The sequence below is a fragment of the Oryx dammah genome, unplaced genomic scaffold, assembly GCF_014754425.2.
Source record: "Oryx dammah isolate SB20612 unplaced genomic scaffold, SCBI_Odam_1.1 HiC_scaffold_21, whole genome shotgun sequence".
Taxonomy (NCBI): domain Eukaryota; kingdom Metazoa; phylum Chordata; class Mammalia; order Artiodactyla; family Bovidae; genus Oryx; species Oryx dammah.
The window spans coordinates 53,180,843-53,202,052 of record NW_024070205.1 but is presented as its reverse complement, the minus strand read 5'-3'; the positions used below and the strand labels follow the sequence as shown (position 1 = coordinate 53,202,052).

Here is a 21,210-nt window from a genome sequence, read left to right as displayed (position 1 = left end):
TCTTCTCCAACACCACCGTTCAAAAGCATCAATTCTTCGGCGCTCAGCTTTCTTTATAGCCCAACTCTCACACCTATACATGACTACTGGGAAAACCATAGCCTTGACTAGATGGACCTTTGTTGACAAAGTAATGTCTCTGATTTTTAATATGAGGTCTAACTGTCTCACGCTAAATTGACTTGAACATCTTTAACCTAGGGAATCAAAAGCTCACCCATTTGCTGTCTCCACTTAGCCTCAGATTAACTTTGTGAAATAAAGAAGGAAGGTATAAACAATGGAACTAGAAACACAGAGATCTAAAAATGCATAGGTCCATCCTGTACGTAGGATCATCATCTAGCAACAGTGTAAAAATCCTGCTGATGGTGTAAAAACCACACTTACAACTCAGAACTCCTGAAAATTCAAATATTTATTTTAGTTACAAGTATTTGTTTTGATCAGGAAATGTCTCCAAAACAAGCATTTGTTTCAATAATTGAAACAAAGCAATCATTTATTTTGAAATTTTCACTTAAAAAAAAAAAGATGTGTAAGAAATATAGGGCACAGATCCAATATACATAAACAGAGGATAATTTAAGTGGGCTTACTGGCAGGAAGTGGTTTAAATTGTTTCCAAAATCTTATTTTGCTGTTTAGCTCAGGGGTCAGCCTGCCCTAGATGTTAACTAGTTGACCACATGTGGAGAGATAAGGGAGCGGGAAGGCTTTCCACATGTCCATTTCAAGCCAAACAAAACTGCACATAACTAGTGGATCCACCGAATAGATGAAGGCAGTGATGATTCACTTTTTAAAAGATTTTCTATGGGTTTGCTTTATAATGAAAAAGCATGATTCCATTTACAGAAATTCAATTTCAATCCAATCTACCAAGAAAGTATCTAACTCTAATAAAACAAGGTAAAAAGTGAATTCATTTCAGATCAAATTGGAACAGGTTCTAAGAAGATATAGCTTCCCTGGTGGTTCAGTTGGTAAAGAATCTGCCTGCAAGGCGGGAAACCTGGGTTCAATAACTTCAAAGAATTTTATGATCTGAAACAATGATAGGTAAAATTACCAACTGTTTACAGACCCATGAGTGAGGAAAAGATGCCAACTCTAATATGCTACCCACAGCACTTTCAGTTCATTTCCTTGCTGTAGTTGTTACCTGCTTTTCCTCAGCCCTTAGTCATGCCTGGCTTTCTTTACAGTTTCTACCATGCAGCAATTAGATTCCAAACCAAAGCTGAAAAACAAAAGATTGGAGATTTTAAGATTAAGACCACCGCCCCCCAAAAAGAGAAAGCTTCAAAATTCAGTGATTTTTTTATTTTTTTATCTTTGTCATAGGCTATTACAAGGATGGGCTTCCAAGGTGGCTCAGTAGTAAAGAATCTGCCTGCTAATGTAGGAGATGTGGGTTCAATCCCTGGGTCAGGAAGATCCCTGGAGGAGGGATAGGCTACCCACTCCTGTATTCTTGGGCTTCCCTCGTGGCTCAGCTGGTAAAGAATCCACCTGCAATGTGGGAGACCTGGGTTCAAACCCTGGGTTGGGAAGATCCCCTGGAGAAGAGAAAGGCTATCCACTCCAGTATTCTGGCCTGGAGAATTCCATGGTCTATAGTCCATGGGGTCACAAAAAGTCAGACACAACTGAGTGACTTTCACTCACAGAGAATCCCTTGGATAGAGGAACCTGGCAGGCTACAGTCCATAGGGTCACAAAGAGCCAGACACAACTGAAGCAATTGAGCAGGCACATAGGTTATATATGAAAGCTGTTAGGAGAGTAAATCCTAAGAGTTCTCACCACAGGAAAAAAATTTTTCTATTTCTTTCATTTTGTACCTACGTGAGATGATGGATGTTCACTAAATTTATTGTGATTATCATTTCATGATGTATGTAAGTCAAGTCATTATGCTGTACCCATTAAACTTATACAGTGATGTATGTCAACTATATCTCCAGAAAATTGGAAGGTAAAAAAAAAAAAAAGATAGTCCAAACTCTCGTATGCTCTTCATCCAGATTCACCAAGTGTTGACGTTTATCATATTTGCTTTATTCATCTCACTCTCTATCTACATATTGAATCACTGAAGAGCAAACAGAGACATCATGACCCATTTACCCCTAAATATTTCAATGTGTATTTCCTAAGAAGAAGGACATTCTCTTACAAGACCACAATTCAGTTCAGTTCAGTTCAGTTCAGTCGCTCAGTCGTGTCCGATTCTTTGCGACCCCAGGCCTCCCTGTCCATCACCAACTCCCGGAGTTCACTCAGACTCACATCCATCGAGTCTGTGGTGCCATCCAGCCATCTCATCCTCTGTCGTCCCCTTCTCCTCCTGCCCCTAATCCCTCCCAACATCAGAATCTTTTCCAATAAGTCAACTCTTCGCATGAGGTGACCGAAGTACTGGAGTTTCAGCTTCAGCATCATTCCCTCCAAAGAAATCCCAGGGCTGATCTCCTTCAGAATGGACTGGTTGGATCTCCTTGCAGTCCAAGGGACTCTCAAGAGTCTTCTCCAACGCCACAGTTCAAAAGCATCAATTCTTCCGCGCTCAGCCTTCTCCACAGTCCAACTCTCACATCCATACATGACCACTGGAAAAACCATAGCCTTGACTAGACGGACCTTTGTTGGCAAAGTAATGTCTCTGCTTTTGAATATGCTATCTAGGTTGGTCATAACTTTTCTTCCAAGGATTAAGCATCTTTTAATTTCATGGCTGCAGTCACCATCTGCAGTGATTTTGGAGCCCCCAAAAATAAAGTCTGACACTGTTCCCACTGTTTCCCCATCTATTTCCCATGAAGTGATGGGACTGGATGCCATGATCTTCGTTTTCTGAATGTTGAGCTTTAAGCCAACTTTTTCACTCTCCTCTTTCACTTTCATCAGGATGAAATGATCCAAATCAGGAAACTTAATATTACTATGAAACTTAAACATGATACAATTACAATTTAAACACAATATGATAACAAATTAAATTTAAATACAACTAAAAATTACAAATTTTGCTAATTCTCACAGTAGTGTTCTTTTTTTTTTTTTTTCACAGTAGTGTTCTTACTAATATTCTTTCTAATCCATGATCCATTCCAGGATTACCCTTGCATTTAGTTGTTTTGTTGCTTTAGTTTCTTTTAATCTGGTACAAATTCACAGTCTTTGTCTTTCATGACAGTAATCATTTTTAAGATTATGGGGGGACTTACCTGGTAGTCTGGTGGTTAAGAATCCGCCTGCCAGTGCAGAGGACATGGTCTCGATCTTTGGTCCGGGAAGATTCCACATTCCATCATGGGGCAACTACTGAAGCCCTCGAGCTTTAGAGTCTGTCCTCTGCAATAAAAGCCACCTCAATGAGAAGCCCTCACACCTCAACTAAAGAGTAGTCCTGTCTGTCACAACTAGAGAAATCCCATGAGCAGCAACAAAGACCCAGAACAGCCAAAAATAAAAATAAATAAATAAAATTTTAAAAAGATTATGGGGTAGTTACATAGATTTGTCTATCTCAAGTACAGGTTATGCATTTTTGGTAGGAATACCACATTATGCTATGTCCTTTTCGAGCTATCATATCAGGAGCTACATGATGTCAATTCCACTCATAGCTCATGAAGTTAATTTTGATCATTTGGTTATGGTGGTGTCCACCAAATCTCTCTATTGCAAACTTCTTTTTATCTTGTAATTGATAATTAATTTGTGGGGGTTATTTTGAATTTATGTAAATATTATTTTCCAGATCATACTCTTACTTTCTCATTTTAGCATCTTTTGATGATTCTTGCCTAAATCAATTTTTTATGGAGATATAATTCACATATTATAAAGTTCACTATTTAAAAAAATATTTATTTTTTCCTTTATTTGGCTGGGTTGTTAGAACAAGCTCTTTCACTGTGGCCCTGGGCTTTAGTTGTGGCACGTGGCTTCAGAGTGCACAAGCTCCATAATTGCAGCATACAGGCTTAGTTGCCCAAGCATGTAGCATCTTAGTTCCCTGACCAGGGGTGGAACCTGAGTCGTATGCATTGGAAGGTGAATTCTTAACCACTGGACCACCAAGGAAGTCCCCAAATTCACTATTTTAAAGTGTACGATTCAGAGGTGTACCCATCACTATTGTCTAATTCCATAACATTTTCATCGCCCCAGGAAAAAACCCTACACCCCTTAGCAGTTGTTCCCCTTTCCTCTGCTGTTTCCAGCTTCTCAGAACCATTAATCTACTTTCTGTCTTTATTGTTTTGGCTATTTCAGGCATCGCATATCAATGGATTCATACAATATGTGGTCGTTTGGGTCTTGCTTCTTTAATTGAAAACATTTTTAAGGCTCATTCATATGGCAGTTTTAATCAGTTCTACATTCCTTTTTGTCTAAATCAATCATCAGGATGGTTCTTGAAAAATGATGATATTCTACATTGTTTCATCTACACTTACTACTGTTGCTGTTCAGGCGCTCAGTCACGTCCAACTCTTTGTGACCCAATGGACTGAAGCACACCAGGCTTCCCTGTCCTTCACTATCTCCCTAAGTTTGCTCTAACTCATGTTCACTGAGTCCATGATGCCATCCAACCATCTTGTCCTCTGTCTCCTCCTTCTCCTCCCACCTTCAATCTTTCCCAGCATCAGGGTCTTTTCTAATGAGTCAGCTCTTCACATCAGGTGGCCAAAGTATTGGAGCTTCAGCTTCAGCATCAGTCCTTCCACTGAATATTTGGGGTTGATTTCCTTTAGAATTGACTGGTTTGATCTCCTTGCACTGCAAGGGACTCTCAAGAATCTTATCCAACACCACAGTTCAAAGGCATCAATTCTTCAGCACTCAGCCTTCTTTATGGTCCAACTCTCACATCCCTACAGGACTACCACAAAAACCACAGCTTTGACTATATGGACCTTTGTCAGGAAAGTCTGACTGTGCTTTTTAACACACTGTCTAGTTTTGCCGCAGCTATTCTTCCAAGGAGCAAGTGCCTTTTAATTTCATTGCTGCAGTCATTGTCCTCAGTGATTTTGGAGCCCAAGAAAATAAAGTCTGTCACTGTTTCCATTGTCTCCCCATGTATTTGCCATGAAGTGATGGGACCAGATGCCATGACCTTACTTCACTTACTAGTTAACATTATTTTTATCTCCCTTTATCAGGGAAGCACTTTAGGAAAAATTGCACTGTGAAGTCAATTTCAGACACGGTTCTTCTGCCCTCAAGTCGTTTCCAATCTTAGATGAAAGGTCTTACAGTCACCACCTTTCCAGGAGTTTACGTGATCTTCTCTCCTTCCCACTTGAACTAGCATCAAAGTGTCTCTGCCTGTCGCCCCATAGGCTCCTCCCCCTCCTCCAGGTGCCCCTCCCGGCAGCTCAAGAGAAGGAAGTGACGCACCGGAAGTGTCCCTGTTCCCCTTGCAGAGGGGGGAAGGAATCAAACCCCCAAGATGGCGGCAGCGTCGGAGGAGCGGATGGCTGAGGAAGGAGGCGGCGGTCACGGCGACGGCGGCTCCCCTTCGGCCATCGCCTCTACCCAGCGACTGCCCCCACCGCCCCCGCCCCAGCCCCCGCAGCCGGGGTCCCAGGCGCCCCCAGCCCCGGCGCTGGCTCCGGACCAGCTGCCTCAAAACAACACGCTGGTGGCGCTGCCCATCGTAGCCATCGAGAATATCCTCAGCTTTATGTCCTACGACGAAATTAGCCAGCTCCGTCTGGTGAGGCCCCCTGGGGACCCTTGCCGCCCTCTCCGAGAGCCGAGGTCTGGGGAGGGCCCGAAAGGGAAGAGCGTTCCCCGGGGAGGGAGCCCCTGGCGAGCTGCAGCTGCCGCTAAAGCACCAAGCGCACCCCTCCCGCCCCAAAGTCTCTCTTGGGGCTGGCCCGCGGGGTTTGTCCAGATTCCGCCCTTGCTCGAGGAGTGGGGGCGACTGCCTGCGGGAACTTGGCTTTGAGGGTCTGGGGGGCTCGGGGGCTCTGTGCCCCCGATCCGGAAGTGGGGCCACGGGCGGGGGCAGCAAGAACTGGGCTTCCAACCTCTGTCCGGCCTGAGCGTGGACGCTGGAGGGGTCTCACCCACCTGCCTTTTGTATAGCACCTTCCAACCCCAGGCTGGAGTTGGGGGCGAGCACTCCGAAGTAGGCGAGATTATCCCGGCTAGGTTTGGCTTGTCTGTGAGAATAACGTATTGTTCCCCCTACCACTCAAGTTTCCTTGTTGCAAAACATAAAGTCAGATTGGTCCGTCCTCCCAAAAGCCAGTAGAGGTTTGGAGGAATTCGAACTCGTTTTGGTAACCTCAACCCCAGCGCCTTGGTTGACCAATGAAGGCAATCCTGAGAAGTGACTATCGGGCTTTGCCTCACCCCTGACACTTGCCACCCCCTAGTGAAGCATCTTGCCCCTTGAGGTTTTTTTCCTCTCCTGCATTTCTTTTCTAACTAGTGATTTACGCCCCCCCCCCCCCCGCCAACTTTAGGAGAGGTTTTATACCTTAAAATCACAGTAAGTCTGTCCATGATTAATGAAAATAAATGAATTTGCCTTTGGGATTTTTTTCATCCCAGAGGCTTCACTGAAGGTTCAATGACTATCTTAGTTCAGTCAGTTATTTTGCTTCCTCAGTGAATTTATCTTTAAGTGGTAAGGAAATTGAAGGAGGTGGACATTTTGAAATGATTACAAACCGTTTCTGTGTAGAAGCTAAATATGTGGTCGGGGTTGTTTTTAAGAGGACAAAGACATATCTGAATGTGCTGTGTATAGCGTTTTCTTAATAATCAATAAACCCTATTGTAGATTTACACCTTCAATTTAAAATTGATCATAATTGTATTTTTAAGATGCAAGCATATTTTTTAAAGGAGGCTATTAAATATTCAAACTGGTGAACCATTTATTTTCTTGTCAACACAGCACATCAACCATGCCAGTCTGCAGGATAGAAAATTCATTTGAAAAGTAATATTTTAAAATGATTGTCCCTTAAATGATTGAATTTCCAAACATGTTATCCTAGAATTTCTTGTAGAAACCTAACTATTCCTTCGATTTTTGATAATGATATTTGATCAAAATTCTTGGTATACATTCCTGTTGCCTGGAAATTGGACATGACATTTGAATTGAGACTTTCAGCCAGACAATGCCTTTGTAAAGCCTGAAATGTTCACCTTCTGTTTTATAAGTATTGAGAAAAACTGTGTGTGTGGGGGGGGGGGGATGTTCATTTGTTGGTCAGTTTACTTCTTTAAAAATTAAAAACATTCTTAAAGGGGAGAAAAACAACCTATCCTAGGGGACAGAGTTAAAAACGCATCCCACAGTTTATTAGTAAATGACATCTCTTTCAAATGAAATACTCAGCTGCATTCTTATTTTTAAGCAGTTATCTGTTCTAGTATTTTAAATATACAAGTTTTGTAGTTTCAGAGATTTTTATCATAAGGAGTCCCTTACCACCCCCCTAAAAAGATTCAGCTCCCAGTTTTACTTCTTAAAGGTGGTTTTTTTCTCTGTTTTAGTAATGGGGAACTATTTCTTATTCCTTTCTTTACTTAAGGTTAATGGATAATTCTTAGATTAAGTGGGTAATCTTTTGTGGCGATTTGGAAGGGTCTTTGGTTTTAAATTCTTTGGTTCATATGTCATAAGGTGCAATTCAAGTAACATGAAAGATTCTTGCCACTAGGTGTCAGCATTAATTTAATTATGGTCATTAATGAAATAGGCAGTCTAGCGATAGTGCGTAGTATGTGCTTTCCATGCCTTTCCTAATTTAAGTGACCATTTATCTCTAACAGACTGTTTGCGAGAAAATCAATACCAGTTTGTATGCTGCTATCTGGCATATAAATTACATAGTTTCTTTTATTGTCAAGTATTTTTTTGAGTAGAGTTAAGGTTGGGTGTACTTAGAAAAGAGTAATATTAATTAAGAACAGAATTAGTTTCCATAAAGCTAAATGTCAACCATTCGGTACTGAGCTAGTTTACATATTTGTCAGGTGCTTCTCTTTTTTCTTCCTTCAGCTTACTTACCCTGTTAGAACCTTAGGCTTCCCAGATGGCTCAGTGGTACAGAATCCACCTGCAGTGCAGGAGACACAGAGACTCAGGCTCAATCCCTAGGTCATGGACGATCTCGTGGACGAGGAAATAGCAACCAGTCCAGTGTTCTTGCCCAAAAAACCCCATGGACAGAAGAGCCTGGCGGGCTACAGTCTAAAGGGTGGCAAAGAGTCGGACACAACTGAGCACACACATTAGGACCTCAGTCATAACTATTGTTAACACCTCAATTAGAGGACAGGTGTAGGGTCCATGTACTTACTGCTCTATATTTGCTTAATACAGTTTGTCCCAAGTTGCTAAAATAACATTTTCCAATTGACTTTGCTTCCTCTTGCCATGAATAATTGAAATTTGACTCTCCAGTCTGGTTATTTCCAAAGGAATGTCCAGATCCCTTATTGAACTGGATTTTGTTTTATTTTTTCTGCCCTTGACTATTGCTCCCAAAATGTACCCAGAACTTGGAAATCCTGGTTACATAAAAATAGTTCTTTAAATATTTAACTTCTCTAATATATTTTAAATTATTTAGATGAAGATACCTTTTGAAATGACAAAATGTGTACTTTGAGTTGTTTTCCAGTAAATCACATAAATTTGTGCTGATGCAGCATTAGTCTGTCACATAAGGCCCCTTTCACAGGTATGAGAGTTTTTGAAACAAGTGGCAAAGGTTAAGGAAGGTCCTGCACCTAGTTGCAGAGCACATCACAGCCAAGTTGGAACATACAACGTTGACCTATGAGTACAGAGTTCTCACTGAAAAAAAAAATACGCAGGCTTTTTAAAAGTTGTCTTAGGGAATTCCCTGGCAGCCCAGTGAAGAGATCCTATAGATTTTTCCTCTGTGGTTCTAGTGGAGCTCCTGTAAATTTAATGGACTCCTATAAGTGGTTCAGGACAGATTTGATTAAAAGTTCAGTTCAAGTATCATGCTTATTATCTGGAATGAAATTTTCCATTTGACAGCAAAATACATAAATCTATGTTTTTGTCCCAGGATATTTCTCTAGTGCACTCTAGCTGGTTAAACCTATTACTCATTTATAGTTCCTTTCACATCTTTTCTTCAAATGTGTTTGAAAAGTTCAATTTTAGAGAGGGTTGACTGGTAGAAAATATGAAGGAAAATGGGAAAGTATTACCTTTTTTTTTTTTTAAGTAGGCAAGATGTCTTCCTTATATCTCTTTCTCTATATCAGTAGTTCTCAATTTTGTCTCAAGACACCTTTACATTCTTAAAAGTCACTGAGGACCCAAATCACTTACCTTTGAAAATTCTGAAATACCCAAGAATACACAGTGCATAATTCCATTAGCCGTCATCACATGTCATGTTGCCACACACATTCTGCTGTGTCTTGTGAGAGAATAAGCATGAAAATGGCAAATAACATCTTAGTATTATGAAAATGATTTAGCTTCAGAAACTCTTGAAAGGATCTTGGGAACCACAAGGGTCCCTCGACCACACTTTGAGAACCATTGCTCTGTATCACTGTATTATAGAAGATACACTGTCTGTACTGCTGGGGGGTTTTCCCCTACTCTGTCATCATCAGGTTATTTATTTTATTAACAAATTCTTAAGTATAGGTAAGAAATTATATTTTGGGAATACTTCACTCCTGCAGATTCTCAAAGGTGTCCAATCAGTAACCCTGTCCACAATATCATCACTGAGACAGAATGTACACACCTTCCTTGAGCGCGTTTACAAAGAATCAGGATAACAAGTGTATAATAGTAAATACAAGAATGTTGAGGTTAATCAGCAGAGGCTTCCTCAGGGTCATAAATTTTTATCCAGTCAGTAAAGATGGAAGAACATTCCCAGTGAGGGGGGAGGGGGGGGATATGTAATTATCCTAATTGTTTTGTTCAGGCTAATATTAAATTTATATTTTCTTTCCAAGTGCATATGTAGGAGGGACACACAGGGAATTTTTTAATTTGTTGTAATTTTACCAACAGACAATTGAGAATTAACTCTCTGACTCTGTATATATTATTATATCTTAAATGGTCCATTACCAAGAGGATAGAATTTTTTCTTACAAAAGATTAAAGTCTTCTTGTGAAAGAGATGGGAAGTTGTATAGGACTGGCTCATTCATTGTTCATTTTTTAAATGATTTTAAATCACCTCTGTCCATGGGGTCACATAGAGTTGGACACAGCTGAGCACACATGCACCCGTCATTAACTTTTTGCCACATTTACTTTATCTTGTACGCTCATTCACCATTTGAAAGTAAGGTGCAAATACAATGACATTTTACCCCTAAAATACTTCTATATAATCACAATATCATCACTTCCAAGGTATTTAATATTACATTTTATATTCAGGTTTCTCAGTTGTCACCAAAATGTTTTGATAGCTTGGAGACGGGTTGGGGAGGTAGTTAAGGTTCTTAAATCTAATAAAGCATTAGTCTCTTTAATCTGGAACATTTCTCCCGCCTTTTCACTGTTTTCATTCTTTCATGGCTTTCTAAAGAATCCAGCCCAGATGGCTGTCAAATATTCTGCACAGATTTGTCTGATTGAGAGGATTATAGGAAGATCTTGGTCTAGTTCCACGGCAGAACTTTAGTAGTGTGACAAAAATCGCCCCCAATAAGTCCTGCTTTCTAGACTCATGCCAACAGTTTCTATAGCAGTAGAATATTAGAGACCCTAATCAATTGAGAATAATTAGGATAAACATTTCAGTCTAGCTGATCACTAAATTTAACAAGACACAAATCAGGGCTTCCCTGGTGGTTCAGTGGTAGAGAATCTGCCTGCCAGTGCAGGAGACACAGGTTCAACCCCTAGTCCAGAAAGATCCCACATGCCTTGGAGCAGCTAAGCCCTTGTACCACAACTACTGAGCCTGTGCTCTAGAGCCCAGGAACTGCAGCTACTGAAGTCCAAGCACCCTGAAGCCCAAGAGTAGCCTCCGCTTGCTGCAACTGGAGGAAAGCTGGTGCAATCCAGCACAGCCAAAAATAAATAAAATTAGGGGAGGGAATACACAGATCAAAAGACCTGGATTGTTCCCCACCCCCAACATAGCTTGGTTTTTATTGAGGTGCCATCCTAGGCACTTTGCTAACCCTTGAAATGTGTAGCCACTATGAAAAAGTGAGGAAACAGAGTAATCCATATTAAAGTCCATATTAGAATGGTACGTGTGTGTGTGAGAATCACTATTTGCTGGAAGACCCAAATTCTTAATTTCACTTTTTGTCCTTAATGATTGGATGACCTTGAACAAGTCATATAAGTTCCTAAGGCCTCAGTTTTCTCATTGTAAAAAGAAAGGGTAGATTCTGGTGTCTTCTGTCCCTTTCAGGTCAAGGGTCTAATAAGCAGCTTAATCTTTGATAATAGCTTCCTTATTAATTGGGGGAAACTATGGGAGTTGGTGATAGGGAGGCCTGGCGTGCTGCAATTCATGGGATCACAAAGAGTCGGACAGGACTGAGCGACTGAACTGAACTGAACTGAACTGGCTTTCCAGGTGGCACTAGTGGTAAAAAAAAACCCGCTTGCCAATGCAGGAGACATAAGAGATGCAGGTTTGATTCCTGAGCAGGAAGATCCGCTGGAGGAGGGCATGGCAAACCCACTCCAGTATTCTTGCCTGGAGAATCCCATGGACAGAGGAGCCTGGTGGGCTACAGTCCATGGGGTCACAAAGAGTCCGACACGACGGAAGCGACTTAGCACGCGTGCATTGACTATTCAGTTCATTTGAGAACTGTAGAGAATGAAATGAGTACATTAAAATATGATTCCATTACAATATTTCCTTGATTCTAAGATATAGTTTCATATTTTAACATTTTTGAAATGATAATGCATCTTGATCAAATTATATTATTATAGTGGTACTTTAAAAAAATTCTTTTTATTAAATTGAAAGCATATCTTAAAGTCTCCACAGCATCTTAAAATTGAAGAAACCCAGTGTATTTTAAGGCATCTAAGATATCTGAGAAAGAAATGCTCGGTAGTTATAATATATACTGTAAGATTATTCCACTTTCAAGTGTTAAAAGATAGAAAATGTACATCTTGGAATCAACCAAGATTTTACATTAGAGGTTTAACAAGAAAATCGTGGATTTCACGGATTTAAGGTATGTGTCATACCTTTTTAAGAAGGGCCATAGTGGCACAACACATTGAAAAGGATTTCTAAATAAACACAAGTGATGAAAACAAATTTTTATTTTTCATCACTTGTTAGAAAATGGTAAAAAGAATAAACATGGCATTTTAAATCTTGAAATTATTAACAAAGAAAACAAATCTGTTCTTCATACTAGAACAGCAAATAACAGGGGCAAGTTAAATGTCTCTATTGTATACTTATTCCATTAGTTACCTTTTGTTTATATAGTATGTATTTTCCTAATCTCTAAATACATTGATCATTTTTGACATAGTCATTATCTTTGTATATTAGATTCTAGAATTTTTCTGTCCTGAGTAAATTGCCAAACTGCTAGGATTTTTGCTTTGTTTTAATAACTGGGGAAATATTTCTTTTCTTTAGCCTTGGGAAATAACTAAAGTAACCCCAAATTTAGAGCTACACTTTAAATAAGGTAATTTTGTTTTGCAAGTTAACATGCATTGATAGCAGTTATAATTATACTGCTCACCTTGGGGAAAATTAATATATTTCTGTTTTTGTAGAGGTCACTTTGCTTCCTTCTGAATCCTAAACAAAAGAGAGTTATATGCTCTATGGTGTTTTTGGTTTTATGCTATTGGCCAGTCAGTGCTTATAAAACATTTATGAAAGGAAGAATATTACATTAAGTACTGTTCTTGTCCTATAATATAAACTAATGCTTCAGGTCTTTCTGGTTCTGTGGTGCTATTCTAGTTTGCTTTTGTTACCTCCTATTGTCTAATTTTTTTTTAGTTGAAGTATAGTTGGTTTACAGTATTTGTTTCAGATGTATATTTTCTGATCTTTTTGCCAGCTTTTGATGAGAATGATCAGTTAAGACTCATTTATAAGTCTTTTTTCTTGTCTTTTACCTCTTTATTTGGGATTCATCTGTAGTGGTTTCAGCTATCTTCGTGTGAGATCTCCAGAACCTTATCTTTAGTTGTAACATTATAGTTGCTTACGGAAAATGACCAGTCAGCTGTCCCAATAACAGGTCTCTCCCAAAATGGATGCTCTTTTTCCTTTTAAGTTTTTATTTCTCATTACTGTCTGGTTTTCCTGATCAAAACATGGGAGATTTTATTCTTCTCAGCTTTGCTTACGTATCTGATCTGTCTTCAGAAGTAGTTAGCTAATGGTTTATTCATTCCAGGCTTTGTGCCTTTGTTCCATCAGCATTAACTTAGTAGTCCTGTCCTTTCTTCTTTTAAAGCCTAGGATCACATTAAGTCTTCCTTGGTTGACCTTACCTGGTTATTTATTTATAACAAATTACTCAGTCAATTGTATGCTCATACGAGTCAGTACTCATTCCATTGCATTTCTAGATTATTAAAAGATTCCTAAATTGAGTATTTAGCTAGATTTAGTGCAGCAAAATTCTAGAATAATGAAATAATTTAGAAAGTACCTTGGAAGTTATTACAGCAGTGTGCTGTGTGCTAAGTCACTTCAGTCATGTCCTGCTCTGTGCAGCACTGCGGACTGTAGCCTTCCAGGCTCCTCCGTCCATGGGATCCTCCACGAGAATACTAGAGTGGGTTGCCATGCTTCCCTCCAGGAGATGTTCCCAACCCAGGGGTTGAACCTACTGCTCGTGTGCCTGCTGCATTGCAAGCGGATTCTTTACTACTGAGCCTCCTGACTTTTTTACTTTGTAAATAAACATTTTTTTTTCAGTTTTATAGAGATGGCATTGATATATAGCACTGTATAAGTTTAAGATGTACGGAATAATGATTTGACTTAAAAAAAAAATTAGGAAATCATTACCACAGTGGATTTAGTTCCATTATTCAACTCAGACATTATCAGAGAGGTTATAGAGTCCACAGAACAAAAGAGTTATTTTTCTACAAAGTTGTGTTAGAGGGTGAAAGTGAAGTCGCTCAGTCGTATCCAACTGTTTGCGACCCCGAGGACTGTAACCTACCAGGCTCCTCTGTCCATGGGATTCTCCAGGCAAGAATACTGGAGCGGGTTGCCATTTCTGCCTCACATTAAATAGTTTCAACAACAATGAAATCCCCAGTTTTTATTCCTCAGAGTTCATTTTGAAGTCTTTGGGTGGGGTTTTTTTTCCTACTTGATAATGTCTGTTGACTTTTGGACACAACTGAGTGACTGAACTGACTGACTTTCTCCTATGACAGATTAGAATTTAGCCAGCTTTATATCCCCTCATCACTCACACAAAGACATACTTTCTTTTTCTTCCTCCAGTAACATGATAAAAGTTTCTTTTTTCCTCACACAAAGTTCAGTACCATTGTTTATGGCAGTGTGGTTCTCAAATGCAGTCCAGGTTTACCAGAAGGATTCCCAAGACTCAAGGAGTCTATATAATCTAAAATATTTTCATTACTGTACTAAGTTAAGGTATTGTTTGCATTTTTTACTCTCATTCTTCACAAAGGTCCAGTGGCGTTTTCCAGTAGTTCTGTGATATGTGATGGTATCATCATACAGCTAATGAAATGTGCACTTGTATATTGTGTTTTCTAGAATTTTCTTAGGTAAGAATACCTCAGTAGATTAATGCAAAAGAAGCAAATATGAAAATTAACTTATTTCTATTAAACTACTAAACCTAAACTAGATTAAAGAGATTTGTAGATGTACTCATTAAATATTTTGTTTTAGAAACATTTATATTAGTACATATTGGGTTGTTTTTTTTTTTTCGGTAGACATTAAACAAATGTTTATAACTTATTCAGTTAGAAATAGATTCCACTGTATTTTAAAATATGATTTATTAGAATTACTCTATCAGTAAAGTATCAGTACTTTATTATGTTTTCATCTACTTTGAAATTGAAAAGAACTGTTTACCTTCATACCTTTCATCTGGCATACTATTATATAGGGAATGTCTAGTATTTAGTATTCGGAGAAGGCGATGGCACCCCACTCCAGTACTCTTGCCTGGAAAATCCCATGGATGGAGGAGCCTGGTAGGCTGCAGTCCATGGGGTCCCAAAGAGTCAGACACAACTGAGCAACTTCACTTTCACTTTTCACTTTCATGCATTGGAGAAGGAAATGGCAACCCACTCCAGTGTTCTTGCCTGGAGAATCCCAGGGATGGGGGAGCCTGATGGGCTGCCGTCTCTGGGGTCACATAGAGTCGGACACGACTGAAGTGACTTAGCAGCAGCAGTATTTAGTATTAGAGTATCAAAACCTTTATCAGCTCAGCCCAGTATACCAGAATTTTTATCAGGAGAAAGCAACTTTTGAGTTTCATCAGTACTTGGTTTTAGTTCAAGCATTTGTATTTGGATGCTATGAGAGATAGAAAGAAGCGTTAAGACCGCCCTTGCCTAATCGACTTAGCCTTGATGTAGATTTATCTCAGTTTCATCTCAGCATTGTGCTTTCAACATCCACACCTATACAGTGAGAACTGAGGTCCAGGTTGATACCTCTGAGTCAATGCAAAATAGGAAACAAACAACAAACATATTTTGTGTAGTAGGTTTCATTATGATAAGAAAGATACTGGGATATTTCAGAAATATAAGAGCTAAGTATATAAAGCAAAGTTTTCAAATTAGTGGTAAAGTTAAAATTGTTCACAAAATTTTTTAAACAATTTTTAGATAGTGATTTATAGTTTACCATGACTTAATGTCTATTTTTTTAAATTCTAATGATATCCCTGTTGTATGAGGTGCTATCCATATTTTACAGACGTCTGATTCAGGCTTTCAAAAAGAAACTGACTTGCCCAAGGACATAAAATGGCTGGACTCAAATTTAGGTGTTCTGACTTCAGATCCTATGCTTTTATTCTATAAAGATACCATTTTTAAAGTTGTTTCTGCTATACATGTTAAAATATTTTGAAGGATATGACAGTATCTAGTATAGGCTTTGGCCATTATAAACTGTCATACTTCATCCAAGTCACTAGAAGAAATGATTTAAAACTTTCATTCTGGTAATGATAAAAACTTTGTGAGGGGTTAGACTCGTTTGAATATGTATTTTTGGCCAGAGAAGAATTTTCTTGTTTCATACCATTAGAAGCCTTCAAATATTTTGTTTTAATGATCTTTAGAATTATAGACTTTGACCATAATAGTGGGGATACATTCAGAACATTCAACAGATACCGAAAGTAAAGAATCAAGTGGGACTCTGAACTTCCACTGCATGAGTTTGATCCCTGGTCGGGGAACTAAGATCCTGCAAGCCATGTCGCACAACCAAGAAAAAGTCAAATATATAAATAAATGAGGAAACATATATATTATTTTTTTAAGGGTAAATTATTCCTTACTTACATATAATTTTTAAATGTAGTATTGCAGGTTACAGTGAGGAATTCACATATACTGATTCAAAGATTCAGATAGCAAACTGGAGAACAATTCTAGCACAGAACTTTGAACCATCAGTTACTGAGTCTAAGTTAATTGTTATCGATTTGTTTTTTTTTTTTTTTTTAATTAATTTTATATACTTTTTTGGCTGCACCATACAGCATCTGAGATCTTAGTTCCCTGACCAAGGGTTGAACCCACACACCTTACATTGGAAGCACGGATGGAGTCTTAACAACTGGATTACCAGGGAAGTCCCTTTATTAATTTTTATTGGAGTATAGTTGCTTAACAATGTTATATTAGTTTCTGCTGCACAGCAGAGTGAATTAGTTATATATATACATATATATCCCCTTTTTAGATTTCCTTTATATTTAGGTTACCACAGACATTTTCTGAAGTTTTTACTTTTAAAATTCTTTCTCATTCTGTCTTCCCATAGGTTTGTAAAAGAATGGACTTGGTCTGCCAGAGAATGTTGAATCAGGGATTTCTAAAGGTGGAAAGGTACCATAATCTATGTCAGAAACAAGTTAAAGCACAGCTCCCAAGGTATGTTATGGTTAGCAGTGGCAGTAATTCTACAGCTGGGGATTTTATTTGTTTCTTGATTATTATTATTATTATTTTTAATCTAAGTAAGGGTTTACATGTTAAATGGTTTCCACGTTTTTGTAGCAAAGTATACACAGATCACAATAAATGATTTTACTATGGTTTGTTCACACTGGCCATATCTGTTCAACATTTTAGTTTGAGCCAGGGCATTTAGGCAAGAAAATGAAATTAAAGGCATTCAGATTGAAAGGAAGAAATAAAATTCTATTCACAGATAACATGATCTTATATACACATGATATTGTATACGAAATATACTGATTAGTTATCAGAGCCAAAAACAAGTTCAGCAAGGATACTAGATAAAAGATTAGCATACAAAAATCAATTGTATAATGCTATGCACTAGCAATAAACAATCCAAAAATGGAGATAATTCGGTATAATAGCATTGATAGTTATTTATATATATATATATATATAAAACAAAAGAAGTACAAAACTTGTTTGTTAGAAACCAGAAAGCACTGTTAAAAGACATTAAAGACTTAAATAAACGGAAAGGCATTCTGTGATCATGGATTGGAAGATTTCATTTTAAGATGGCCAGGGATTGAATCTGCATCTCCTGTGTGTGCAGCATTGCAGGCAAATTCTTTACGCGCTGAGTCATCTGGGAAGCCCATTAAAATGGCAGTATTCCCCAAATTGATACATATATATATTCAGTATATATTCAGTGGTAAAGAACGTGGCTATCAATACAGGAGACATAAGAGATACAGGTTTGATCCCATGCGCCTGGAGAAGGGCATGGCAATCCACTCCAGTATTCTTGCCTAGAGGGTCCCATGGACAGAGGAGCTTGGCAGGCTACAGTCCCTGGGGTTGCAAAGAACCAGATGTGACTGAAGCAACTCAGCACACAGAGCAACTCCTATCAGAATCCTAGCTGTCTTTTTGTAGAAATTGACAGACTGATCCTGTAATTCCTATGGAAATACAAAAGACTCAGAATAATTAAAACAATCTTGAAAAAGAATAAAATTGGAAAACTACCATTTCCCAATTTCAAAGCTTTAGCTACAATAATCAGTTTGGTGCTAACATAAAAACAGACATACAGATCAATGGCATAGAGTCCGGAAAGTCAACCTTTACATTTTTTGTCAATTGATTTTCAACAAGAATGCCAAGAAAATTCAATGAGGAAGGGATAGTGTTTTCAACAAATGATGCTGGGACTAAAGAATGAAGTTGAAGATGTTCCTCAAACCAAATAAAAAGTTAGCTGAAAATGAACCGTAGACTTAAGTGCAAATGTCAGTGCTATATTATAAAACCTTGAGAAGAAAACGTAGTCATAAACCTTTATTAACTTGGATTAAGTTCTTTAGATACAACACCAAAAGGACAAGTAACAAAAGAAAAAAGTAGATAAACTAGAATTCATCAAAATTTAAAATGTCTGTGCCTCAAAGGACACCATCCAGAAAATAAAAAGACAGCCACAGAATGGGACAAGACATTTGCAGCCCGTGTATCTGTTACGGGACTTATATCCAGATTATATTAGGAACTCTTACTAAACAATAAAAGGGAGAACTTCCCTGGTGGCCAGTAGTTAAGATTCCACACTTCCAATGCAAGGGGCACAGGTTCAACCCCTGGTCCAGGAATTAAGATCCCACATTTTCCTGATGTGACCAAAATATTTTTTTTAAGGCATAAACAATAAAAGGTAAATAACCCCAATTTGAAAATGGACAAAGAATTTGATAGAAATTTCTCCAAAGAAGATGTACTAAAGGCCAAACATCGTTAGTCATCAGGGCATTGCAAATCAAAATACTGTGGGATACCAGTGAACACCCACCAGGAGGGATGGCTAAAATTTAAAAGGACAAGTGTTGGGAGGGAGATGGACACATTGGAACTTTCACATATTACTGGTGGGATAATGAAATGTTGCAGCCACTTTACAAAACAGTTTCTCAAAAAATGAAATACAGAGTTACCGAATGGTGCAGCAGTTTCACTGCTGCATACACTGCCGCATACGCATATGCTGCTGTATGCTACATTTCACCGCTGTGTATACTCAGGAGAAGTGAAACCACGTCTACCCAAAGTACACAGTATTCATCACAGCGTTATTCATCATGGCCAAAAAGTGCAAACAACCCAAGGGTCCAGCAACAGATGAATGGGTAATCAAAATTATGGTATGTCCATATAATAGAATAATACTCAGCAAGACAAAGGAATGAAGAACTACTGAGACATCCTTCTACATGCATAAACCTTGAAAACATGCCAAGTGAGAGAAGATAGTCACTAAACACATACTGTTATGACTCCAGTTATCCGAAGTATCCCGAATAGGCAAATCCATAGAAACGGTAAATTAGCTGTTGCCAAGGGCTGGATAATGAGAGTAATTAATAATGGTTACAGGCTTTGTTTTTATGATAATGAAAATGTTCTGAAAATAGATGGTAGTGATGGGTACACAAGCGTGAATATACTAAAAATCACTAAATGGCACCCTTGAAGAGTGAATTATGTCTTAAAACTTTTGAAAAGTTAAAATGAGCTGATCTTAGAGCAAAATATATGGTCTCTTGTCTTTATGTCCATGTATACTTCTTTCATGCATTGGAGAAGGAAATGGCAACCCACTCCAGTGTTCTTGCCAGGAGAATCCCAGGGATGGGGAAGCCTGGTGGGCTGCCGTCTCTGGGGTCGCACAGAGTCGGACACGACTGATGCAACACAGCAGCAGCAGCAGCAGCACACTTCTTTGATTTATCTAATTTCTCTGATTCTAATAGCCATTAGGCTTGAGCTTGATATATCCAAGTGAAAGTAAAAGTTAGTTGCACAGTTGTGTCCAACTCTTTGTGATCCCATGGACTGCAGCCTGCCCAGCTTCTCTGTCCATGGAATTCTCCAGGCAAGAGTACTGGAATGGGTTGCCATTTCTTTCTCCAGGGAATTTTCCCAACCCAGGTATCGAACCCAAGTGTCCTGCATTGCAGGCAGATTCTTTACCAACTGAGCCACTAGGAATCCATATAGTCAAAAGGGCAAAACACACAAAAAATAATTTTTTTCAAAATTTTTATCAGTAAATATTTGATTGATCCTTAGCAAGGATTTCTAAACATAGTGATTCATTTATCATTGCAGTTAAATTATGACCCAATTGTAGATTTCTAAATTAACATGTAAATGTTAGGCTTACATTAAGATATTTTGTTTGGTTAACATTTTAGTCCACAGTACTTCTTTTAATGGTTGCTTTTTTTTTTTTTTGGTAGGAGAGAGTCAGAAAGGAGAAACCATTCATTAGCTCGGCATGCAGACATCCTCGCTGCTGTTGAAACAAGGCTGTCATTATTAAATATGACTTTCATGAAGTATGTGGACTCCAATCTCTGTTGCTTCATCCCGGGAAAGGTAAAATAGAATTGCTTACTTAGTAACAGCTGGATTGGATTGTGTAAACTTTAAATTACTATGAAGTTACAGAGTGATTTTTTTAAATGATAGAATCACTCCTACTTCTTTGGTCATCTGTGAATTCAGTAGCACAATATTAGAGGATAAGTTGTATAGACAATTGTGGGCTTTTGACTTTTTTTTTAAGTTTGGCCACCACGTGAGGCACGTGGGATCTTAGTCCCTGAGCAGGGATTGAGCCCAGGCCCCCTGCTATGGGAGTGCAGTCTTAACCAGTGAATTGCCAGGGAAGTCCCATTGCTACTTTGAATGGGTTTCTAAGAATGGATTTGTTTAGCTTCTGTGCAATAACTTATATAAATATATATCATTTATGTGATCTGTATACTTAAAATTATGATTATGAAATATGCTATAGAAGCCCTACTGTTCTTCAGGAAAGCTTTTTAGGGGTTCATACGCAAAGAAAACATTTTAAGCTTTTACTTTTTGTAAAGATGCCAGAGATACAGCAATGAGCAGGAATAGGTATTGTCTCTGCCTTCAAGATTGTTACCATTTTAGGGAGGGGGGTTGGGAGAGAC

The 21,210-nt window shown here is 38.5% G+C and overlaps 1 protein-coding gene across 1 annotated transcript in view; it reads left to right on the top strand.

The window, feature by feature from the left end:
* Positions 1-5,451: 5,451 nt before the first annotated feature.
* The window catches only part of FBXO28 (F-box protein 28), a 29,034-nt gene continuing 13,275 nt past the window's right edge, over positions 5,452-21,210 (top strand). The window contains exons 1-3 of the mRNA XM_040263696.1: positions 5,452-5,740; positions 17,046-17,155; positions 20,485-20,623. Of these exons, the coding sequence (XP_040119630.1) occupies positions 5,474-5,740; positions 17,046-17,155; positions 20,485-20,623 (516 nt within the window). The 5' untranslated portion in view covers positions 5,452-5,473. The remainder of the gene's footprint in view (positions 5,741-17,045; positions 17,156-20,484; positions 20,624-21,210) is intronic.